This window comes from Mchenga conophoros, linkage group LG7 (genome assembly GCF_057382185.1).
Source record: "Mchenga conophoros isolate Kocher_MC1m ecotype Shallow Benthic linkage group LG7, M_conophoros_male_GT1.1, whole genome shotgun sequence".
In the NCBI taxonomy this organism is placed as follows: Eukaryota; Metazoa; Chordata; class Actinopteri; order Cichliformes; family Cichlidae; genus Mchenga; species Mchenga conophoros.
This window is the reverse complement of record NC_140532.1, coordinates 38,132,154-38,158,416: the sequence shown is the minus strand read 5'-3', so window position 1 is coordinate 38,158,416 and position 26,263 is coordinate 38,132,154. Positions and strand designations below refer to the sequence as shown.

The window sequence follows — 26,263 nt, the reverse complement described above, 5'->3', positions numbered from 1 at the left end:
TTCCAAAATCAGTGCTGATGTCTTTCCTTCTTGGCGTTGTGTCAAAAAACACTGGAATGTTTCAGACCAGCAAACAGCCAACTCTTCTGCTTCTATGTCCCAATAGATAAAACCTTAAGATTCAAATTGAATGCACTTTCTTTTTATCATATTCCTGTTCATTATTTTTCAGTATGTACATTCATTATATTGTTCTTTAGATGAAATTGTATCTATTTGTTAAATTAGAAATTTCAAGTAACCTATCCAGTATCCCATTATCCTAAACTTGTGTATGAGTGTGTGTGTGTGTGTGTCCATCTGCAGGTGCACAAGTGGTTATATGTCTCTTGCACAAGGCAACAGGCACGCCAATAAATCATTTATTATGACTTCAGGAGAAACAAAAAGTCTTTGAACCTCCACCTAGTTTTCCTTCAGTCCTTCTCACACACACACACACACACACACACACACACACACACACACACACACACACACACTAACCGTAAATTACAGAGGAGCAGCAAATCATTCTCTCATACACTCCTCTGTAACTCAAACATTTAGTTAATTCTCTGTTTCGCTCTGCAAATTAAAGTGTGCGCAAAAAGGCTTTCAAATGTTGGCATGCATAATATTGTGTCATAAAATTATGTAGCATTGATGCCAATGTTTTCTGGTATAATCATCAATTATGCAGCTGGTATTTTACATGTGTGTCTGACAGTTGGTATGCATGGAGTGTTGTGGCTGCAAGGCCATCAAGGTCCAATCAATTCAATAATGTAAAGCAACACAGGGATAAAACAATACACTTGACCTATTCATAGAATAATGATGAATGATGTGTTATCAATAAATGATCACTGCAGAAACACTGTATTCAGTAAGGCACAGCTGAGGCTTCCATAAAACAAGCTTGGATTGCTATACAGAGATTATAATTTATGGGTAGAGCTGTGGGTAGAATGGCAGTTGATCCAAACCAAAAGTTAAATTGGGACCTCGAAAGTGTCTTTTTTAGCCGAGAATTTTCATAATTCATAATCTTGGAACCTTTCATATCCCCAGGGCCATAGAGACCATATTTATCAATAAAGATATTTGATAACAACTTTAATATACTGCAAAAATAAAACAGACACACCCTACTGTAACCCAGGGAAACCACATGTGCTGTTTTCCGATCCAGACTGACTCCATGCTCTTTTCCGTTTGATGTTTAGGTGGAGCTATCTGACACTACATCCCATAACATCACTGATGCCTACGCTGGGAAGGAGTACATCATCCAGGTAAAGATTTCATACTAACTAGCAAAGAAAAAAGAAGGTTAAAAAAGGTTATTTCAAGATCAGCTCAATACTTTATGTAAATATTGGGTTCAGTATTATGTACATTCTACTGAAATCGCATTAATTTTACACTTTTACTATTAATGTTGAATGTTAAGCTGTCAGACAGGAGGAAAAGAGGGAGACTTGAGAGAAGATTAATGTAGTGAAGATGATATGTAGAGGGTCAGTGTGACAGTGGGGGATAGGAATAGGTTTAGATGGAGGCAGGTCATCTGTTGTGGAGCAGCCAAAAGAAGGAGGGTTATTGTAGGGTCTTTACTTTACAATATAAAGTGCCTTGAGGCAACTGTTGTTGTGAGTTGATGCTAAATAAATAAAACTGAATCGAATACTTCTGATATCCCTGTGTTCATCAGGTGGCTGCCAAGGACACAGAGATTGGAACATGGAGTGACTGGAGTGTTGCTGTCCATGCTACACCCTGGATTGAAGAACCCGTGCCAGTTGTTTCCACAACTGAAGTGGAATTTCATACTGGTATAACGATGGCTGGTGATAAATAAATCTTTGTCAAGGAGGATGAATGCAGCACATAACCGTAAATCGTAGGGGTAGCAGGGTGACACATCATGCTAACAGTTCGCCATCTTAACTCTATTTCCTAACTCTATATTTTCAATGGCAGTTTTTCATGACACCACCCTCTAGTGGTGCAATATTGTATATAACATTACAGAACACAACAACTGGTAAGTTATAGCCCCAATTTCAGTCAGAGGGAGACTCGTTTTTATCATGCAGATCTTTCTTGGTTGGAGGCTGTTCAGTGTGTAAATGTACTTTAACAGACGTTTTCAAAATACATGAGTCATTGTTCCATGAAAAGATCAATAACAGAGGACAATGAAACATAAGGAAACCCAAAGAGAAGTCTACAAATGTGCTGGCAGCTCAGTGTGACAGTCCTTTGAGCTAATGCGCTGATGTCAGGTTGTTAATGACAACGTTGTGTAACACTTTTACCACCGGCTCGTGTGACAAGACTCCCCCCTTATGCCCTCGGGTGCAGTCTTGACTCTACTTAAACATTCTGTGATAAAAGATACATCTCGAAAAATAAATATCAGTCTAAGGTTCATATGATTCTCGTGTCTACACAGACAAGCGGAGGCTAAGGAAATACACTTAACCGATTAAGGCTAATACATGTGAATACTCAAATGATAAGACACCATGCAATAAACCCAACACAGGATCTCAGGGTTAGAAAATGTATTAAACAATTGCAGGAAATTCACATCCAACCCTTTTTTTTTCTTCATGAAAAAAACACATATACAAAACATACAATAAACCCCCGGGGGATAGATTTTAGTATTTTTTCCCTTAACCTGTCCAATGTTATTCTTTCCCCAGAGTGCACTCTTAGTTTATTTTTGTTGTTGGCGCGCTTTAGTTGGAGCTCTTAATAATAACAACAATACCTCCGAGTATCCGTGATGTCTCCACCTCCTCCGATGAATAACTCGCTCGTTGTGGTAGCAACCGTCTCCACTCGCGGCAGCGAGTAACGAATCTCCGGTTCCTTAGATAGCAGCAAATCATCCACGGTTAGCGACTCTCTCCCGAGACAACTCTCAAACTCCGTCTCTTCGCTCCGGCGGAATCTCCGTTAGCCAGGGCCGTGGCGTTAGCCTAGCTCCAGCTAGCCAACGTAGCCAAACGTGCCTCGTGCTTAGCCAAGCACAAAAGATACGGGAAGCCCGGCTCAAACGCTCCGAATGATTACCGGGAAGTCCGCAGACGGGTGATATGTTGTTGCCGAACAACTTTGGTGACATAAGCAGTCCCGAAGTCCATGCTTCGTCTATGCCATTTTAGTAATTCTCCTTTTTCTTCTCCTCTCTTCCTCGCGAGTCTCTTTCCCCCGGAAGTCATCTGCAAGTCATGACCTCTCGTGACGTAGCATACAAAACAAGTTACACTTCTTCTCTTTTAACAGACATTCACATTCCATGAAATTATGGTTTTTTAACGTAACTGATTTTTTTCACACACTATTTATGCATTTTAATACATTTATATCACATATCTATACCATTCTTAACCTCACCATGAACTGTTATTTTCTCTTCGACTTATTCTCATGAAAACAAAATAAATACCACTGATATTTATCAGAGTATTACACTCTCCCCCCACCAAAGAAAAGCATGCCCTCATGACTTTGTACCTTGAAAACATAAACCATTATGGCACAACAGGTGAGTAAAACACACAACTAAGCAAAGATGGGTGTGCCTATCCATTTATAAAAACAAGAGACATATTTCACTGTTGTGGCGGCTACCACACTGGGATGACCTGGTTCATCATAAGTTAACCTCAAAGGAGCCCTCTTCAACCGCTGAGGTCTGGCCTTAATGTCAACATCAAGATTAGTCTCAGAGTTAAATTCAGTGTCCTCTTCTTGCAAGAGAATGTCTTCAGGCAGTACTTTGTCTTTCCCTGTCTCCTCAGGATTCTCGCAAGTATCAGGTGATTCGGCTTCGGTGATCTCAACAGACTCAGATTCATTTACACTGTCCGTCTCAGGTTCCTCTACACATTCCTGTGTTACTCCCAGCCCAACTGTTTTTGGTTGTTCAGCTACGTCGCTTAAGGAAATACCCAAATCCAGACTGAATGGTTCCAGAGTATCACTATCCATGTTGCACCTGAGAGGTTCAACAGTCAGATCACACCAAAGTCCAAAATCCTCATCTTCGGAGTCAGTGTACTCTTTCTCATCTTTATCACGGGGCGTGACTCCTTCCCTTTCAGAGTCTTTATCTGCCGTTCTCTGCGATAGTGTCTTTTCCTTTCCAGGCTTGTCTGTGCATTCTTTCTGTTTCCTCCGTCGCAAGACTCTCCTTGTAGGGGTGAGATCCGTATGGGATGCAGAGTCTAGACATATCCTCTCCCCAAGAGGCAGTAAGTGATTTCGATGGAGGATCTTGATTGGTCCATCACCATCTTCAGGTTTCAACCGGAACACTGGTAGGTTCGGCATCTTGCTTTCCACAACATATGGTTTTGACGCCCAGCGATCGGCCAGTTTATGCTTCCCCTGTAACCCGAGGTTTCGTAGCAAGACTCTGTCTCCAGGTAACAACTGTGCGAACCTGATTCTTTTGTCATACCGCTGCTTATTGTTCTCATTCTGTTTGGCCGCGACGGACTCTGCTAGTTCATAGGCAGCCTTTAACTCCTTCCTCAGGTCAGAAACGTACTTGAGGTAAGTTTTCTGTGGTGTGCCATCACTAGAAGTCTCGAAACACAAATCCACAGGTAACCTAGCTTCACGCCCAAACATAAGGAAATAAGGAGAGAAACCTGTAGCTTCATTTGGAGTGCAATTATAAGCATGAACCAAATGAACGACGTGCTGACTCCATTTTTTCTTTCTGTTCGGGTCCAGGGTCCCCAACATGTCCAACAACGTCCTATTAAATCTCTCGGGTTGAGGGTCTCCTTGAGGATGATAGGGCGTCGTTCTTGACTTTTCAACTCCAAGCGAACTCAACACTTCATGAACAAGACGACTTTCAAAATCTCTGCCCTGATCACTGTGCATCCTCCGTGGCAGTCCGTAATGAACGAAATACTTCTCCAGCAACACCTTTGCAACCGTAGAGGCTCTCTGGTCTCTTGTTGGAAAAGCTTGAGCATAACGAGTGTAGTGATCGGTAATGACCAGAACATTTTCTGTGCTGCTCGAATCAGGCTCTATGGACAAAAAGTCCATACAAACAAGGTCGAACGGTCCCTCACTTTGCAAATGCGACAAAGGTGCAGCTCTCTTGGGTAGAGTCTTTCTTTTTATACACCTCTCACAAGACTTGCAATACTCTTCAATCTCTGACTTCATCCGAGGCCAGTAGAACCGGTTTCTTACCAAGCCGTATGTCTTGTCGAGGCCCAAATGACCAGAGTCATCGTGCAGTGATTTCAGTACAGGGACTCTATACTTTTCTGGTAGTACCAACTGAGAACAGCGTGATTTTCCTGGAGGAGTTACAATGCGATACATCACTCCTTTCTGCATCTTTAACCTGTCCCACTCTCTCAACAGCAAAGAGCAAGTTGGTTGCTTGGTCTTGTCAACTTGGTTACTATTCCCATTACTCAGAGCTGTCCACACTTGTCCTATGCCGGGGTCTTCCCGTTGAGCGGTCGACAACTCAGCAAGACTCACAAAAGGCATATTCTTAACACTCAAAGAAGCCAGATTGCAATAAGCTTGTGGGATAGCTTGTGGAGAAGTGCCAAAAGAGTCAATGGCTCTTCCGGATCGTGGGTTTTTATGTTTCATCACCCCAGACATTTGACACAAGGCTCTCACTCCTGCTGCAGGAACGTCGTCCCACTCGGATTTGGATATCGACCCCGATTGTGGCCGGCGAGAGAGAGCGTCAGCGTCAATGTTTTGGACTCCTGCTCTGTACTTGAGACTAAAGTCATATGTAGACAGGGCAGCAAGCCAACGGTGACCCGTCGCGTCTAGCTTGGCAGACGTTAGCACATATGTCAGAGGGTTGTTGTCTGTCCTCACCTCGAACTTGGTCCCGTACAGATAGTCATGCAGTCTGTCCACTACCGCCCACTTCAGCGCCAAAAATTCCAATTTATGGGCTGGATAATTCTTTTCTGAAGGAGTCAAACTCCGACTGACGAAAGCCACAGGTCTCAATCCTTCACCTTGATCCTGGTACAGCACTCCTCCTAGCCCTTCCCGGCTAGCGTCTACATGTAGCACATAAGGTAGCTGAGGATCGGCAAAGGCCAACACAGGAGCTTGGGTAAGTCGTCGCTTCAGCTCCTCAAAGGCTGCCTCACATTCTCCGCTCCAGCGACCACCAAAGGGCTCTGCGGGGTTAAGGTACGGACCATCCTGTCTGTCCTTTACTTTCTTCTTTGCAGTTGAAGGGTAACCAGACAACAGTTGGTTCAATGGGTGAGCTACCTTGGAGTAATCTTTCACGAAACGCCGGTAGTACCCACAGAATCCAAGAAACGACCGTAATGCAGTCACAGTGTTGGGTCTTGGCCATGCGGTTACAGCTTCAGTCTTCTTTGGATCAGTAGACACCCCATCTTGAGATATGATGTGCCCAACGTAAGTCACCGATGGCTGACAAAACTGACATTTATCCAGTGACAGCTTCAGTCCTTCGTCCTTTAGACGGTCAAGCACCTTCAGCAACCGGATCTCATGCTCCTCAAGCGTGGCTCCAAACACAATGAGATCGTCGAGATAGACCAACACCTCAAGCAAGTTCATGTCTCCAACAGTTTGTTCCATTACCCGCTGAAATGTAGCGGGAGCCCCTGTCACTCCCTGTGGCATTCTTTCAAATTGGAAGAATCCAGCCGGGCAAATGAAAGCTGTCTTTTCCTTGTCGGAGTCTGCCATGGGCACTTGATAGTATCCACTCCGAAGGTCAAGCACACTGAACCACTTGCTTCCACTGAGACATGCCAAAGCATCTTCAATTCTTGGCACCGTGTATTGGTCGGGAGTGGTGCGGCGGTTTAGAGTCCGAAAATCCACACACATCCTTATTTTCCCATTCTTCTTTCTCACGACCACAATGGGTGAGGCATAAGGACTGCGTGACTCTGTAATAACACCAGCAGTTTTTAGCTGCGCTAGATGCTGTCTCAATGCCTCTACGTCAGCAGGTGGCAACCGACGAGACCTCTCCCGAAATGGTTTGTCCTCTGTGGTTTTGATAGTGTGCTGGGTGCTCTTACTGCATCCGACATCAAACTCATGCAGAGAGAAAACTTCACTCCGCTCCATCATTTCTGTCACCAACCTTTCCTTCCACTCCTTAGGAACTGGTGAGTCTCCAAAGTTGAAAAAAAAGGGGCTCAGCTTCCCAGCGAACTCGACTTCAGACTCTTCTCTCCCAGGTAGAGATGACACAACGTCGACTGGAAACAGATGAGCTATTGGTGTCCCTCTGGTCAAGGTAATTTCCCGTGCTGACATGTTTCTAACTAGAACAGTAATTCTTTTGGCCGTCACACCAGTGGAGGTCTGCAACTCTGGTCTCACCAGGAGTCCATCGGGAAACCGTGACTCATTCGCAGGGTCATCAGGTGAGTCTACAAGGATTGTCTGAGTGCCCAGCACTCCATGAAACTTTGGTGCCCCAGCCACTTGGGCGACTCCCCCAGGCCGTATGGTGACAGGTTTGGCTTGGGTGAACCACACCGTTCCCCTCTGGTTACTGTCAGCATCAGGTGGTAACACTGAGATCTCACTGAAAACTTTTCTGAAGACTGGGTGAATGTGCATGGATCTCACAAAGTTTTCTCCTCCCTTTTCCCTGCAGTGGCTAAGCAATCGCCTCACAGTGGGTGTGTTGGTGCCAACAAGCAGGGAAACTTCACCTCTCACAACTGGGTCGGGACATACCAACACAAGTGCATCAATGGTCTCACTCACACCTACATCTGCTTCCAAAAACTCCAGCCTAAGTGACAAATAGCCATCATAAGGGTACTCGGCGGAACTGAGACCCCATATCGCCAACGTGTCGATAGACGTCAATGGCAGGTGTGTCAAATATCTGTCGTAGAAGGATCTGTACAGCAGGGTTACTTGAGAACCAGAATCGAGTATGGCTTTAGAGTAGATGCCTTCAATCTGTACCGACACTACAGAGCTAGGGCCCACTAAGCCTGCAGGTACAGTGTCTTTCACTTTTCCCTCTAAGGTGCTGCACTTGGTGGAACGTTTTACAACCACCGGGATGCCAGGCCGTTCCTCTACTGGACCCCGCGGTAGTTTCCCGATTTCTTTGTCAGTTTAATGAGGCGCTTGTTGACTTTGAGTAGGTTTTCTTCACCTTCACATTCTCTCTTAAAATGTCCATCCTCCCCACATCTGTAGCAAAATATTCCAGGTTTATCCTCTTGATAGCCAGACCTTTGTGGGGTAGCATTTCTTTTATAAGGTGGCTTGGCAGGGACTTCTGGTTGTGAAATCTGGGTGTCTGGATGTGATGCAACCGTAGCAGCTTTAAGACTAAGCATCTCAGCTTTCATGACACTTAACTCTTTTTTCAGCTTTGCCACTTCAGGATCAACTTCTTGTTCAGGTGCCGACTTAGAAATAGGAGTTACAGACTGTGACATTACTGGGTTCTTACTATCGTTTCTGCTTTGGAGCATGTCCTCTTCCTCCCTTACTTCTTTTAGCAACTCACTGAAAGAAGGGGGTTCTCGCAGCTTGTGAGTCATACGAAGACGAAGTGCAATCATGTCTTGTTGCAGTGCTCCCCTCACAACCTGCTCCATCCGTAATCGATTCATGTCAGACAGTGCCACGCCTCCTTTTCTGAAAATACAGTGCAGCAGTTTATCCAACCTCAACAAGTAAGTAGACAACTTTTCGCCCACATTTTGGTAGGTATGTCTGAACTTCACCAGAAGATCGGACGCACTCTCAGTTGTTCCAAAAGCCGTCTCCAAAACCTGCATGTAGTCATATGAAGTTGCAGTGGGCTGCTGGACTCTCAAGAACCTTACAATGTCTGCAGCTGGACCTTTCAGACTTTCCACTATTCGCTGTTTCTTTATGTTGTCACTGCACTGCCACTCATCTAGCAGATGTGTTGTCTGTTCTGCCCAGGCATCATACTCTTCCTCCCCATTGGGCGTAGGTTTCACACCAGAGAACATGCGCAGCTTACGATAGCTCTGAGAATCAACAGATGTGGTGTTACATTTATCCACTAAGGAACTGATAGCATGTATCAAAGCCGTGTTCACATCAAGGGGTGAAGGCTGAAGTAAGCCACCAACGTCAGTAAGAGTTTTACCTTCCGCATTCAGGAATGACATTAGCTTAGATTGAAACTCATCATTTTCTGCAGGAGCAGTGAGCACATGAGCTGGCCATGGACCCGCCTCCCCAGGAAGTCCAACAACATCCGGTACGGTTTGATTTTTTAAGTCAGTTGAAGTCTTGATCAGTACCAACTGTGTCTTAGAAGCTACATCAAGACAACGGTCAACTATCTCGGATTTTCCAAATACTTTGACCTGGCTCAAGGCCGATAGCAGAACTGCATCTGTGACATCGGGGTCCACATCACTCAAAACAACTGCATGTCCATAAGCTAACTGCTTCCTTTTGCACCAAGCTTCAATTTCAACTGCTTCCATTTTTCTTTTTTTCTTTTTTTTTTAGCTCAAACAGTAAGCGATCTCACAATAAATGTAACCACACTTGACAATAAAAATAATTTCCTTAGCAATCTCAAAAAAAATTAGTTCCCTCTCTTTGGTGAATGACGGAAAACCAGGTCAGTCATAACAAAATTACATCCCGGACGAGCCCCCAAAAATGTAACACTTTTACCACCGGCTCGTGTGACAAGACTCCCCCCTTATGCCCTCGGGTGCAGTCTTGACTCTACTTAAACATTCTGTGATAAAAGATACATCTCGAAAAATAAATATCAGTCTAAGGTTCATATGATTCTCGTGTCTACACAGACAAGCGGAGGCTAAGGAAATACACTTAACCGATTAAGGCTAATACATGTGAATACTCAAATGATAAGACACCATGCAATAAACCCAACACAGGATCTCAGGGTTAGAAAATGTATTAAACAATTGCAGGAAATTCACATCCAACCCTTTTTTTTTCTTCATGAAAAAAACACATATACAAAACATACAATAAACCCCCGGGGGATAGATTTTAGTATTTTTTCCCTTAACCTGTCCAATGTTATTCTTTCCCCAGAGTGCACTCTTAGTTTATTTTTGTTGTTGGCGCGCTTTAGTTGGAGCTCTTAATAATAACAACAATACCTCCGAGTATCCGTGATGTCTCCACCTCCTCCGATGAATAACTCGCTCGTTGTGGTAGCAACCGTCTCCACTCGCGGCAGCGAGTAACGAATCTCCGGTTCCTTAGATAGCAGCAAATCATCCACGGTTAGCGACTCTCTCCCGAGACAACTCTCAAACTCCGTCTCTTCGCTCCGGCGGAATCTCCGTTAGCCAGGGCCGTGGCGTTAGCCTAGCTCCAGCTAGCCAACGTAGCCAAACGTGCCTCGTGCTTAGCCAAGCACAAAAGATACGGGAAGCCCGGCTCAAACGCTCCGAATGATTACCGGGAAGTCCGCAGACGGGTGATATGTTGTTGCCGAACAACTTTGGTGACATAAGCAGTCCCGAAGTCCATGCTTCGTCTATGCCATTTTAGTAATTCTCCTTTTTCTTCTCCTCTCTTCCTCGCGAGTCTCTTTCCCCCGGAAGTCATCTGCAAGTCATGACCTCTCGTGACGTAGCATACAAAACAAGTTACACTTCTTCTCTTTTAACAGACATTCACATTCCATGAAATTATGGTTTTTTAACGTAACTGATTTTTTTCACACACTATTTATGCATTTTAATACATTTATATCACATATCTATACCATTCTTAACCTCACCATGAACTGTTATTTTCTCTTCGACTTATTCTCATGAAAACAAAATAAATACCACTGATATTTATCAGAGTATTACAGTTGCTTGGCAGGTTTAATATTTCCCACATTCAGCAGCTTACTCTAATGAGCTACAGCACTGGCATGACTGAAAGGATAGAGGGATAAAATAAAAATAATAGCATGTAAAACATAGTGGGCTCAGTAGTATGTTAACATGTTAAGATGGCTCATGTGTAGTTGTGAAGTTAGTAGTGAACAAAAGTTAACACTAAAAGTTAAATGAGATTGTAGTCTGTTGGCTGGAGGAATCATTGTGATAGCATAATATAGTATTCCAATAACATTCTCGACATTGTTCCTCTTGCCTGTGGCTTTCACAGTAAATTTTCTGAAGCATTTAGGTATGAAATTAATTTTAGTTAATAACTTTCTTAATGATTAAACAGAGTACACTATAAGCATTTGATAGCTCTGAATTTTTATTACAGTCTAAGCTATAAGACCCATCTGCCTCGAGACAAATCGACACACATCAACCTAAGTACCTGAGCCCTTCCTTTAAAAAAAAACCAAAACCAAAAAACTGCTCTTATGTTGTCAAAAAAATGTCAACTTCTGGCAGATCATATATATTAAAAAATTCATTATGGATATTGGATTTTGTGTGTGTGTGCGTGTGTATGTGTTGACTGGACACTATACTCAGTGACTGTGACAAAAACAGTCTCTGGGAATTATTTAGTTGGCACCACTTGAGCATATAGCAAAGACAAAGGACGACTCACTTGTGAAATTAATATCTTCAAAACTTTCTGAAGACCTTCAGCAAGACACCTATTCAAGGCCCAAATACTTGTCTCTGCACCATCTTCACATCACACTGATGGAGGAAAGAAGAAATGGTTGAATGAAAAAAAGAAGCAGACAAGGATTTGGACGATTTCCATTTTAGTCTTGCAGATGTAGGGAGTATTTACTCACCAGATGAGTGTTCAGTCAGGACCCCTATAGGACATTAATTTATGTTTGGTGGTATGGTTCAGTGACACTCTCCTTATGACCTCACTGCCCTACCACAGAACACAAAAAGCATGAAGCAAAAATTAGCAGAACAAAAAATTAGAGCAGAACATGACAGCTGATATGAAATGTGGCATGAAATGTGGGGCTGGTGTGAAGGTGGGTTGCAAAGTAGCTTATATTTGTGCAGCACCTGTGGGCACACTAAAGCAGCTTAAATTGCAAGTGGGCAAATTTATCAATACCCTATATTAATGTCAAAGGACACACTATTAGTATACATCTATGTTACAGCAACAGTACTTTTAATCTTTTGAAGTTAGCAAAAACAGATCATTTTTAAATGTCATGCAGAGGAAAAACTGTATAAAACTGGAATATTACATTGTCTGTGGACCCTCTAAGCTGAAGTGGCTAGGGCAGAAATATATCCTTAGTAGGTCTACTGGCAATGTGTACATCTGCAGTATTAAATTATGCAACTTAAAAGAACATAACGTGAAAGCACTCGGGCTGAGGAAGCTTCTATTATCGATATGTTACATCTTGAAACTAACCACCAAGATCAACTTTAAACTGTGCGTACTGTATCAGACAGGCAAGCACAGACATTGATGCAGGTCTGCAAAATGTGTTAGATTATTCAATAATATGAAAATATATTACTAGCCCTAGAAAGTTTATTACAAAGCTGATAAAATATTAATTAAAAAAACAACTCACAGATTGTAGCAAAAAAATGTAAGGTTGCTATTTCCACAATTGTATGTAGTATAATATAAGTAGTATAGTATGATACTACTTCTACTATTATTATTAGTAGTAGTAGTAGCAGTAGTAGTAGTAGTATTAGCATTACAACTATATAACTCAGTAGAAAGCGACTTAGTTCTTACAAAATATGTAGAAAAATGGACACAGCTTCCTCAAAGCGCCTCAAACTTGCATTCTTTGAATGACCAGCAGGGGGTATCTGCTTGCCAGTAAGATGTCTGGCTTTACGATTTATGATCGAATAACCCTATTGCTCACTTGATTGCAGTAACATTTTCCTGGTGAGTTTATGGTCTTAATCACTAGTTTCAATTCTTATTTAATACTGCATGATATTCATTTTCTAATTTATGGTCCCATTAAAAGGTATAAAGATGATAAAGTAGGGAGTGCTTCAAGGCAAGCCAGGTTTGACTCTGACTTCTTGCCACTCTGTGAGCATGATGGGTTCTTAGTTTCTAACTCAGATACAACCTTCTTCGTTATAACAGATTTCCAAAAACAGACAACAGCCTACATGCTACCTACATGCTTCCATGATTTAAAGAGTCACTTAAAAGTCAAGAGTTTTTGACCATATGGTTCTTCTACAACACCTCTTTTTCATCAAGAGTAGTAAATTGATCGCTTCCCTGGGTTGAACTGCTATTTGACAAAAAAAGACTGTCCTTGAGATAACCCTCACATAATGCTGCTCCTCGTCATCTTTACATCCAGTGTAAGCAAATGAGATGTGTGATCATTAGCAAGCTGTATTATTAGACTGAACAGGCAATGATAGTAGTATGATAGTATTGCCTCAATTTTATCCCACAACTTAGACATTCACATTATTCACACTCTCATTACACATACATATAGGATCTTGGGGGTGGGCACAATCACGGAGTCCAAATCACCATCAGGGTGTATACCTCACCCCTGACGTCGTTGCCCACCTCTCAATTTTAAATACACTTAGTCATTGAGGGTTAGCAGGAGGGACTATGCGCTTACCTGCTGCTCCTTGGCAGGTAGCTCCATGCCCTCCTGGGTTTTAATTGCACCTTAGAACACATATGCATCAACACTACAATGAGCGGGTGGAGGGAGGTTTGGAGTCTTCTCCCACCCCCATTCTCTGCGGCCTGCTGGAGCGGGAGGGCTAGTAGGAGGAGTTGGCCGTCCGACTGCGGTCTGGGGTGTGGGGCCTCCCTGCTGCTGCGGAGTCGGGGTGGTCTGCCTCTCCCCACCGCAGGGAAAAGGGTAACACCACCTGGGTCTGGGTGCAATTCCCCCCTCCAGGGGCAAGGGTACCTAGACCCGGTTTGTAGAGTACGCTTGGGGAGTGTGATTGTGTGTACAGCGTCTCTTTATGTCTGTCTCCACGTTGGTTGAGTGTGGAGTGAGTGCATATGAGAGCATGAGGGTGGGAATGGATGTTTGTGTCTGTGTGTGCCTGTATGTCTGTGTCTATATGTCAGGTTGGGTATCAGACGCCACCTCTCTGGGGACACCTCAGGCCCTCCAAGGTTTGGAGGCCTATCTCCACCCACCACCACTTCCCCTGCCGGTGGCGGACTCCCTCAGGTGTCGGTGTGTTGGTGGTTCTTTGTGTCTGGGGGTGGGCGTCCGGGTACACACCGGCTCACTCCTTGGCGGCCGCTTGTCGGGGCCTGGGGCCTGGGGCTCGCTCGGGCCCCTTTGGAGGTGGGGTGCCCCCGGCCTCTCGGCCTAGGGCTCGGTCACTCAGGCACAGCTGGGGGCCGGCGGAGCTCACGGGCGCGTCACTGCAACTCCCCCTGACTTCTGCTCCGCGGCTGCTGGGCGAGCCCTCATCTGGGACTCTCCTCAGCTCTTACTGGGACAGTGGCGCGGCTGCCCCTCTGTTGGTCTTCCATGGTCTCTTGTGTTCTGGGGGCCTCTGGATGTCTGGAGTTTTGATCTCCTCCATACCCGCTTCACACCCTGGAGGACGGGGCTGTGGCCCCCCCACACTCCCTAGCAGATCATTACATGGAGAAACCTTTGGAATGCAAGCATGCTGATCCACACAGGTATGCACACATGGGTATTCACAGACGCGGACTAAAGCTTTCTTGGCTGCTGCCTCAAAGCACACTGTGCGCTGTCTATCTTGCGTGCTGCACAATATCGTTTATTACTCAGTAAATACTGATATCTATGACTAGCTAGTTTATTGTGATGGTGCTTTGTTTTCTCTATTATTATGTTGCTCTTTGTTGTTTGCTGTCTCCTCTGTTTGTTTTTGTTTGTTTTTTTTTTTTTTTTTTTTCTCCATACAGGTGACCCAGGAGTTTTTTTTTTTTTTTTGTCTCTCTTCCCCCCCCTTCTCACCGTCTCTTCTCCCCTTTGGTTTTCTTTCTTTCTCTCCCCCTCTCTCTCTCATTCATTCCCCCTGTCCTATTTATTTAAAAAAAAAAAAAAAAAAAAAAAAAAAATGACAAAGGATGAACTGAAGCTCTGCCATCACGTAATGTCGCATACTGCTGTTTCTGATGTCATTTAGGAAAAAAAAAAAAAAAAAAAAGATAGTAGTATTGATCACCTCAGCTAACTCTGAGGCAGAAGGCAAATAAGCATATTTCCTAAAATGTCAAACTATTCACTTAATGCTCCACATGAGGAAAGCTCTGAATTTATGATATATTAATTTCGTTTGCTGTAATTTATTACAGAGCACTCACACCAATACACTACAGAAACTTTCATTTTGTTCCCCCGAGTTTTCCAAACCATAGTGCTATAATGGTTTGGTGGGTTTGCATTGTTGGGTTTATGTGTATTTATGCATTTGTATTTGTCTGTTTAAAACATTTTTAATGTGGGTTTACCATTATTTTCTTTCACTCACTTCTGAAGCCAATAATTTGACACTAATTTCTCTAAGGGGCAAAGTCTGTCTGTCTGTGCTTCTCTTTGTCTTTCTGAGAGTCTGTTAAAACGTAATGGTTTTACGGTAGAATACTGACTCCTCTTGGCAAAGAGTAGCACTGCACAATCATCGTCACATTCAGCACTAAATGAGCTCACACATACCTGGCAACACACAAACACTAATGCTGAAAGACACACTCACAACATGCAGCCTCCTCCAATACTCTGTGAGCCACAAACACATCAGCACAAACACACCCACACACACAGAGAGTCCTTCAGTTTGATAACCTGTAGTGTATACACAGACGCACACACATATAAACACTCAGTCAGTACACAGTGTATTATTCTTGGTCTCGTGGAGACGGAGAACAGGAGGTTATTGGGATTCTCCTCATGCTCCTTCTCGATCCAGCTGCCGCTTCTCTGCTTCCCTTCCCTCTCCCCTTGTCCTGTTTCTCTTCCCCTATCCTTCTCCATCTTGCCTCTAGCTCTCTTTTTTCTCTCCATTTCTTTTCCTTCCCTTCTCACTTCTCTCTTATTCTCACTCATATTAATTTCTAGCTTTTCTTTCTGGCCTTTTTCTACTTTCCTTTACAAATGTTACTCTTACTCGATCACTAATTACATTCAGATTTGGCTGTCATTCCAGCTGATCTGTGATCTGTACACTGTTCTTTGTTTGCTTGTTTGTAAAAACTGTAACAGATTATATAAATAATGAGTTATATAGTCTTTTTTTGGACACTTTTTTGTAAACTTGCATCTGTACACCATAAACACTGGATTTAAAAGCAAGCAAACAAGAGATGATTGAAGTTCAGACTTCATTTTCTATAAAGTGCTCCCTATTCAGAGACTCAAAAGTAATTGGACTGTTCACTGAACAGGGGTTTAATGGCCAGGTTAGGTCTGTTTCCTTGTCATTTCATGATAAATCAAATGTATAATTAATATGAAGTGATGACTTTGTGAGGTTGCATTCAAATTTGGTATGCATTCTTAAAAGAATGAATGCACTGGCGAGCTCAGGATTACCAAAAAGGCCTGAAAAAACACAAAAATCAAGTGGATGATCACAGAATTCTTTCCATGGTTAAGATTTATATATGTTAACAAAGAGGGTTTACACCAATGTGCAAACCACTGGTTACACTCAGGAACAGAGAAGCCAGATTAGGCCAGAAAATGTCTGAAAGAGCCTGCACAGTTTTGGAAAAGAAAAAAATGTATGAATAAGGAAAAAAACAGCAATGTCACGCCATGTGCCTGAATGGCTGCCAATGGAAAATGCTAGTATTTACTGATAGTGTGGCTGCTGATAGAAGTAATACGATGTAATGTCCAGGCCAAGAGACTGCTCAGATTCAGAAATGCTCAAATACTGTGGAACGGATTGTTTGGTGCTTCACAGTGCAAATGGATAATGATGCAAAACATGCTGCAAAACAAAAACAAAACAAAAAACAAAGTTGAATAGCAGTCCAGAACAGCAGAATGGGACTACTGAAGTAGAACCATGCAATGAGGCAATAAGGAAACAGAGACGATATCTGATTCCTGTCTATGATTCGTAAACACACACACACAAAATAAAATGTAGCCAAGGCCTGCTACTTTTAGCTGACCAACTTGTTAACATCTCCACACTCACCAATATTTTCTGGCTGCTCAGCCGAATAGTAAATCAACAGACTTCCTGTGACTTATTGATTGTCTTGCTCGGAGTCTTAACACGCAGTTACACATTCTCCTTTTCTTCTCCACTGTCCGTGTACCACATTTTGTGTTCTCCTTTCTAACACCCCACCCCTCCCCCCAACAACAGAGAGTCACCTATACATCATGCAAAAGTAGCTGCCAGTTGAACCTAAGTGGCTGTTCTGTTTCCCAGCATCGTCACAGAGCAGCTTTGAATCAGAAGGATAGCATGGGGGGCAGGCAAGAGACATTTAAGGATCCCATCCTCTGTGACTGGGCCATTGCTTAGCGACCACATTCCAAGAAGAGCGGATTAGCCGAGGCATTGCATCTAAGATATAAGTTGGTGCCTCACCCAGCGTGTGAGACAGAAACTGGACACTGTCTGGCACTGTATATTAGTTTGTGTATTTCATGTCTGGGGCTATTTATAAATGTATGGCTTCTGTTTCATGCCTTATAGTAGAACAGGAGTATCTATTAAAAGGCAACCAGGCTGAACCCTGCATAAATGCTTTAAGATCCTCTTCTTCTGTATACTCACTCTGAAAAGCACTACAGTTTGTGTAAACTTATAGTAAAAATTGCTAAGGTGAAGCAGAGTGTCAAAGTCAACAGATAGTGTTGCATAATCTGTTCGAAGGTGATCCCAATGTAAATATAAAAAACATATGACATAAGTTCTTTACAATAGTAGCTGCTTTGCCATTCCAAACTGTTTCGGGGATTCATAATTTAGATTCATAATTTATGCCACCTTGTTTGCCACTCTGCTGAAATGACTTCATTGACCCACAAATACAGCAGCAAGGGGGACAAAAAAGCCCAATCTAATCTCCAAAACAGAAACTCTACACTTCTGGATGATAACAGACACCACTTTCATGTGTGTATTTTGGATTAGGATATCCTAGCACCTCACACATCAACAGTATTTGCATAAACATGCAGCGTGCTTGGAGTTCGAGTCGTTCAGCAATTTTCTCATCTCATTAGCTTTTTGTCCTCCTCGTCTTTCTGCTTTTCTTAGCCTCTTCCTCCATTCTTCATCACATCACTGTCTCATCTGCTATGTTTACCTGTCCTCACCTAGCTTGTTACATCAGCATACACCCCATGACTGTATTTCCTTGTCACAGGCACATTATTTTCTGCATAATTTTTATTTCCTCTGTCACTCCAAAGCACAATGTTTTGCTCCAGGCAGGAAGTATTGCACTGAGCTGCTGAACATGTTAAATGCGTCCTACCTCCCCCCCCCCCCCCCCCCCCCCCCCCCCCCCCTTCGTTTCTCTCTTGCCATTTCACACCTGGTTGCTTCCCTCTAATATCTCCCAACTCCCATCGCAGTACTATACAACAGTCATTAATTGCAAGAAGAGGGAAATCATATTCTCTCTTCGCTAAAAAAAGAATGAGTGCAAACGTTGTGCACCAGTTAATATCTACTGTGCTGCCTGCAGCTGTAGCAGAGGTCCCGTTTTCTAAAGCATTAAACTGTGATATTTTTATTTGTCGAGCAATGAAAAACCGAAGCACTAAAAAATGCCTAAGCACATAGTGATTTTCAGCATATTTATGTTTGCCACAAGATGTTAAGTGCCTCTCTCACTCTCGTACGCTTGAGCGTAATTGGATTAGCTGAAAATATACAAGAGTATCATAACTTTTTAATGTTTCCGTAATTGAATATACACTTTTTGCACTCACCAGACTGTACAAGTCAGTAGATCTTTTAAGAAAATTGCGTGCCGATTGTATTAAAATTCACTTGCTTCTGCTACTAAGCTGCTGAGACCTTTTTTTCTATCTGTCTTTCTCTTTTTTTTTCTTTTTTTTTAATCTTTACTGATTTGTTATTCTGAAATGTGAAGCCATGCAAAGTATTAGTCAAGCCCTGGTGCAGTCAAAAGAGTTTTTGTGAATCCAGTTGTTCTACGGCTTTGTATTACAGTTGGGTATAAATGGATAGATTTTCTAGCTGTGCAATTGACTATTATCAGCAATATATTAACTACCTTATTGCACATTTCCTTTATTTTTCACTCTTTCTATCCACCTCATGCTGTATTCCCCGCCTGCTTTACCTTGGGGTTTTTTACCTTGCCGTCTGTTTCCGTTCCAGTTTCTCCATATTTCATCTATATACTTTGTTCCCCGTCCTTTCTTTGCCCCGTTTCCCTGCGGCTTTAGCATGGAGGGGATTTTTTTTTTTATTCCAGCTCACTTCATAACTGCCTTGACAAGTTCTATATTGATTGCTTGTGCAGATTACAATTGATTTTGCTCTTCACTGTATTTTCCTTTCTGCTTGGTTCTTCCTGGTGTGATGAGCACTTTTCAGCATCCATTCATCAGCATGTCATTTTTTAATGTTTTTCACACATAGGGACAGAAGTATTGTGCACTGTGTTAGCCCAATAAAATTAATAAATAAACACACAGAGAAATGATAAAACTCACCAAGGATTGCAATTGTTAATTAAAATATGTTCCTAAGGTTTATTGTGTCTTCTGATAAATTTTCTACAGAGACTAAGACCTCCCCCATGCCATGCTCCAACGCACCACAGAAGGCTGAACCTCCAGTGGGAGGAGCTGCCACGGTCATCACATTTTTCTCCCGTTTGCTGTTAGGAATGCTGCTGCTGCTGCTTATGTGGTGAGCGACAACACCCGGATACACACACACATACACATACACATATATACACATCACTTATGTATATACATATACATAGATACACCATGTAGACTCCTTAGTCTACATGATCCAGTTTTCAAATTGATTAGTAACTCAATTGCTCACTCATGTATTGGCAGGTCGATGCATGTCTGTTTATGTGTTTATATGACATATATTTATATGTTCTGTTTACATGAGCATGTTTAATGGACCAGGAGCTGTAACATCTGGGTAGTTAACTCTTTAAATCCTGTTGAAATAGTAACGGTAAAGGTTTAGATTTCTTATTCTTCTTTTGCCTTGAGGCGACTGTTGTTGTGATTTGGCACTATATAAATAAAACTGAATTGAATTGAACTGAATTTTGGCTGCCCTGTTTAGGGGTTACCACAGCAGATAATCTCCCTATCCATAGTACTTTTTTGTCACACCAACCCTCAGCTTGTCCTGCTTCACTACATCCATGAATGTTTGCTATAGTCTTCCTCATCTTCTCCCACCTGGCCGTTCCATAGTCAACATTCTTTCTCCAGTATATCCACTATCGCTCCTCTACACATGTCCAAATCATCTCATCCTTGTTTTTCTAACTTTGGCTCCAAACGGCTCGACCTGAGCAGTCCTTCTGATGAACTCATATTTTATCTAAATGCTAAAAAATAAATATATACAATCTAAAATTAATGAAACCATGCGTAGAAGTTGTATTTTTTTCTTTTTACTTTAATCAAAAGATTAGCGACAGCTTTATACCAATAACACTTTAACAAAAATACATTAAACATGGACGCTTCTCCAGCTGAACACCCGCTGCAAGTGGAATGGTTGAATACAATTAAGGCACTTTCATGCCAGTTCCCCTCCCATGCAGCCTGTATGTGCAGGTCCAAATGGGAATCTGTTCTAATTTGTTTTAGAGTTACAAGCACACTCCATTTCAAAAGATGTCAACATTTCCATGTCAACAGATACACACCAAAGGATTAATAACTCTATAACAACAAAGGGAAGCAGAAAGGGTGACAGACAAATTAGACGACACAATTAGAAAATACTCTGGACATATGTAGAGAATTATTGCAAATTATAGGAAATTATTATCAGTACGATTATATAGTATTGTGTAAGAGTCTTAAACAACTTAATTCCTATAGGAATTGGAAGCTGGTGATGCAATTCATTGAAATGTGCAAACACACATGAAAATACAAAATATATAAGGAAACAAAAGTTTGTACAATTGTAACGAACATTTCAAGTTGCTTTATTCTTTAACAAAGCTTGAGTTCCTTTAGGCAATGTTTCTTCTAATTTCTTTAAGTAGTTTTGAAGTAGTCTAGTTCTTCAGGCTCCTTGAATGACATTTAAAGCTCTTCTTTTGATGTTGGCTACAAATTAGGTAATAAAAAGTGCTTTGAGCACTTATGTAATGCTTTTCTACTCCAACTAAGTACCATCCCATTTATCAGGTCTGAGCTCTGGGAAGGCCAATCAATGACTGATAGTTTTCAGTTATGAATTGTTCTATCCACGTATGCCAGTATTGATGGATCAACTGAAGTGTCTGATTCATCTGTCAGATCCTGTGTCAGGTCTTTACTTGAATGTTTCCTATTAGTTAAGGACATGACTTTCACACACTGTTCATATGGTCTAGGTAGCTTTTTAGGGCTGCCAAGTCTCTTGCACTCAACTTGTCAAGTTTTCTCACATTTCTTAAGGATGCACTACACACCTTGTGAGGATATATCAAGTTTTCAGCTAATAGCTCTTTGGGAATCACTTTGTTGGTGCAGAAACATTATTTTATGCCTTTAAAACTGTTATTATAACAGCCCATAACTATATTTTTTATTAACTCAACTAAACTAACAAACTAACAAATTTCCCACATGTGGGACAAATACAGGTTATCTTATCTTAAAGAATTAGGAACAGGTTTTATGGTTTTATGACAGGCCGCTTTACTGCTAGTAACAAAAGACCTAATGGTACAATTTAAAGTTGGTTCTTTACTAAGTTGTCTGGAGACACAACATTGGTTCATCCGTATTAGGTACCTTTTTATGCTTGAATGGTTCATAGATTAGTGTTAAGTGTGGAAAAAAAACCCCTCTGAAAATGACATTGGCTGCTTTTTTCACTCATTCTCATTCCAATCCTTGTATCAGACTAAAAATAAGGGGGAAAGCACCCATGTCCAAAGAAAAATTTGAAAAGAGCTTCAGAAAGCCTGGAGAACAATTTTGTGAGTGTTTTGTTTTGTTTATTGTGAAGAAATGAGGGCTGGCTCAAGTCATATAGTTTGAGTCCCAACATCTTTGGTTTCTTACACAAAAGCTGTTAGAAGCCCCTTATTATGTTTTAGATGGTTGAGTTGATGGCAGCTCAACGAAAGTGCAGTCTTGTGCAGTGTTTAAAAAATGAAAAGCAGCTCATAACATTACGAGCTGATGCTGTTACTGCTATTAAGGATTAATCCCTTATGTTACATTATATCATAACTTACTAAGGAAATTAACTCATTACTGTTCCAACTAATAGCTTAATTGACTTTGGGAGCATTATTCTTTTCCTTGCCACAAGCATTATGGAGATGTGTTTAGCATCCAAGTGCTTTTACAGACACTACAGGGAGTGCAGAATTATTAGGCAAATGAGTATTTTGTCCACATCATCCTCTTCATGCATGTTGTCTTACTCCAAGCTGTATAGGCTCGAAAGCCTACTACCAATTAAGCATATTAGGTGATGTGCATCTCTGTAATGAGAAGGGGTGTGGTCTAATGACATCAACACCCTATATCAGGTGTGCATAATTATTAGGCAACGTCCTTTCCTTTGGCAAAATGGGTCAAAAGAAGGACTTGACAGGCTCAGAAAAGTCAAAAATAGTGAGATATCTTGCAGAGGGATGCAGCAGTCTCAAAATTGCAAAGCTTCTGAAGCGTGATCATCGAACAATCAAGCATTTCATTCAAAATAGTCAACAGGGTCGCAAGAAGCGTGTGGAAAAACCAAAGCGCAAAATAACTGCCCATGAACTGAGAAAAGTCAAGCGTGCAGCTGCCAAGATGCCACTTGCCACCAGTTTGGCCATATTTCAGAGCTGCAACATCACTGGAGTGCCCAAAAGCACAAGGTGTGCAATACTCAGAGACATGGCCAAGGTAAGAAAGGCTGAAAGACGACCACCACTGAACAAGACACACAAGCTGAAACGTCAAGACTGGGCCAAGAAATATCTCAAGACTGGTTTTTCTAAGGTTTTATGGACTGATGAAATGAGAGTGAGTCTTGATGGGCCAGATGGATGGGCCCGTGGCTGGATTGGTAAAGGGCAGAGAGCTCCAGTCCGACTCAGACGCCAGCAAGGTGGAGGTGGAGTACTGGTTTGGGCTGGTATCATCAAAGATGAGCTTGTGGGGCCTTTTCGGGTTGAGGATGGAGTCAAGCTCAACTCCCAGTCCTACTGCCAGTTTCTGGAAGACACCTTCTTCAAGCAGTGGTACAGGAAGAAGTCTGCATCCTTCAAGAAAAACATGATTTTCATGCAGGACAATGCTCCATCACACGAGTCCAAGTACTCCACAGCGTGGCTGGCAAGAAAGGGTATAAAAGAAGAAAAACTAATGACATGGCCTCCTTGTTCACCTGATCTGAACCCCATTGAGAACCTGTGGTCCATCATCAAATGTGAGATTTACAAGGAGGGAAAACAGTACACCTCTCTGAACAGTGTCTGGGAGGCTGTGGTTGCTGCTGCACGCAATGTTGATGGTGAACAGATCAAAACACTGACAGAATCCATGGATGGCAGGCTTTTGAGTGTCCTTGCAAAGAAAGGTGGCTATATTGGTCGCTGATTTGTTTTTGTTTTTGAATGTCAGAAATGTATATTTGTGAATGTGGAGATGTTATATTGGTTTCACTGGTAAAAATAAATAATTGAAATGGGTATATATTTGTTTTTTGTTAAGTTGCCTAATAATTATGCACAGTAATAGTCACCTGCACACACAGATATCCCCCTAAAATAGCTAAAACTAAAAACAAACTACAAACTACTTCCAAAAACATTCAGCTTTGATATTAATGAGTTTTTTGGGTTCATTGAGAACATGGTTGTTGTTCAATAATAAAATTATTCCTCAAAAATACAACTTGCCTAATAATTCTGCACTCCCTGTAGTTATGACCCAATGCCTAATACACATGTCACTGTGATGTTGTTTTTGCCCATTTTACCCACTGATTTTAAATGTGTAATAACTTCACACAACGCAAAAAGAGAAAAACTGTCCTCTTTTGCCATCCTGCCAGTTGAGCCACATATGCACAACAGGATTGGAGAAGTCACACTAGTGTGCAGCTACCTGCCAAGAATTAGAAGAGAAACACAAACAAATGTGTAGGGGATTTGCATTTTTTGCAAACAGAGTTATGGCTAAGTCAAAAAAAAGTCCCACTGAACCAAATATAAAGGCCAAAAAAGCAAACAAATTAAGAATGACATATAAGAGAAAGGCAAGAAGACAGATCATTCATATTTTGATGCAGTGCAGCTTGACGAAGCTAATTTGTGTTCCTCTTTCTGCAGATGTGAATGTCTTATTGCTGAAGGCTGATGTGAAGTAGGAGGACAAAGAAGAAGAAGGAGGAGGCTGGTATTTTTTCCTGTTTTGCACATGTTTCAAGGATACAGTGCATTGATCATTTCGGTCCATCACACAGTTACTCACCAAAATTATTCAGACATTAGACAACGATAATGCGACTCAGCATTTTTGGAATATTTGATTTGCTGACAAAAAAACCCAAGAAAAATCTACAGAGGAACTTTGGAAGATTGTCATCGGTATCATCACCAACAGCAACTGCAGCGACCTGAGAGGCAAACACCAAAACAAGATTATTGTCTTACATTACCCCCTGGTGGATTTGATGAGCCACTTTAAACTGATTTGTCTCAGTTGGGTTTTAGAGGCTCCTCTTCGGCAACAGAATCAAGGCCACAGCTGACATCTCTTTTGACCTTTTTTTCTTCTTTTTTGTACTCACTCTCTTCTTAAGTCGCAGTGCAGTGCAGTACACACACACACAGACACACACTGATATAGGGCACGTGTATTTGTGTGTATACTTACAGCCCCTTATACAGCTTAATCATCATGCCAAAGACTCCACTACACCCCCAGCAAAGTGGTTCCCACCCAAGTCATTGAGCTTCCTGAAGCCTGTGCCTGTCTTCATCATGGGATGAAACCCCCAGAAAGTTGGGCGTGCGCACGTGTATGCGTGACATCTAATGGATGCTGAAACCCATTACAGGAATCAAACTGGGGACAAAGCCCTGCAGCCCATGTTTGTGTCAACCCGCCAGTTAACAAAGAAGTCACAAATTTATTCAGTCAGACTCTGAGTCTGCACATCTCCAACAACTGACAGAGCAGAGTGTTGTTTGTTGTTTTTTCTTTTTGTTTGTTTTTGTTTTTGTTTTTTCAACAAGAGGACTAACACTTTGGAGAAGTCAATAACCATAGTCTGGCTTATTTACAGTTAGCTTTACATAGAGCTTTGAGAAACCGGCAAGGACGACCTGAACTGTAAAAAAAAACAAACCTAAAAGACAACAAAAAAACCAACAAAAAATAAATGAAATAAAGTGGATTTGAGACTGAACCATTCTTTCCCCACCGTTGTTTTTTATTTTGGGGTTGACTTTGTATTGATGGCAGCCAAGCTGGTTACTGGAACTCTGATACAAGCTATGTTGGTTTTCCATTCTGCTCTGTGCTGTAAAATACAGTAACACAAATCAGTTTGCTGTCTGACTTCTGACGCCTTTACAAACATTAGAAATGTCTTTTTGCAGTTTACATTTCAATAGCCAATATCAGTTACCAGTTAATATTATGTTATTCACAGGAATCTTGAAGTGTTTATTGTATTTTTTATGGACAAATAATAAAAAGACGCATATAGGAGTTTAGTTTTTTTTTCTCCAGACATTCTTAATGGCTTAATTCTCTTTGATCCTATTTTGTAAACTATGATACAGTATGTAACTTTAACAATGAACAAAAAGTTTATTATTTAATAATAATGTATGTATTAGCCGTAGAATGTCGTAACCTGTACCTGGGGTCTTTTTTATAGATGTATATACAATGACAGGTTTCAACCATTAAATGTGACCATTTCACAATGAATTACGATGCACTGGCCTCATGTTCATTTTGTGAACTTATAACACATGAGGGCAGACTAATGCCTCCTGCTCCGTCTGGTTGATCCTGATGATTTTCTCCTGGCAAAACAAGATGAAGGTGAGGTGCCAATGGGGGATGTTAAAAAAAAGAAGATGCAACAAGTTTTCATTATAATTAAAGTAAAGACAAATTACTTCCCAGACA

General features: G+C 41.7%; 1 protein-coding gene across 1 annotated transcript in view; it reads left to right on the top strand.

Annotated features, from left to right (window-relative positions):
* The window catches only part of cntfr (ciliary neurotrophic factor receptor), a 251,646-nt gene extending 225,587 nt beyond the window's left edge, over window positions 1-26,059 (top strand). Inside the window, exons 8-11 of the mRNA XM_085279172.1 lie at window positions 1,209-1,277; window positions 1,697-1,817; window positions 19,694-19,823; window positions 24,448-26,059. Of these exons, the coding sequence (XP_085135298.1) occupies window positions 1,209-1,277; window positions 1,697-1,817; window positions 19,694-19,823; window position 24,448 (321 nt within the window). The 3' untranslated portion in view covers window positions 24,449-26,059. The remainder of the gene's footprint in view (window positions 1-1,208; window positions 1,278-1,696; window positions 1,818-19,693; window positions 19,824-24,447) is intronic.
* Window positions 26,060-26,263: the final 204 nt, after the last annotated feature.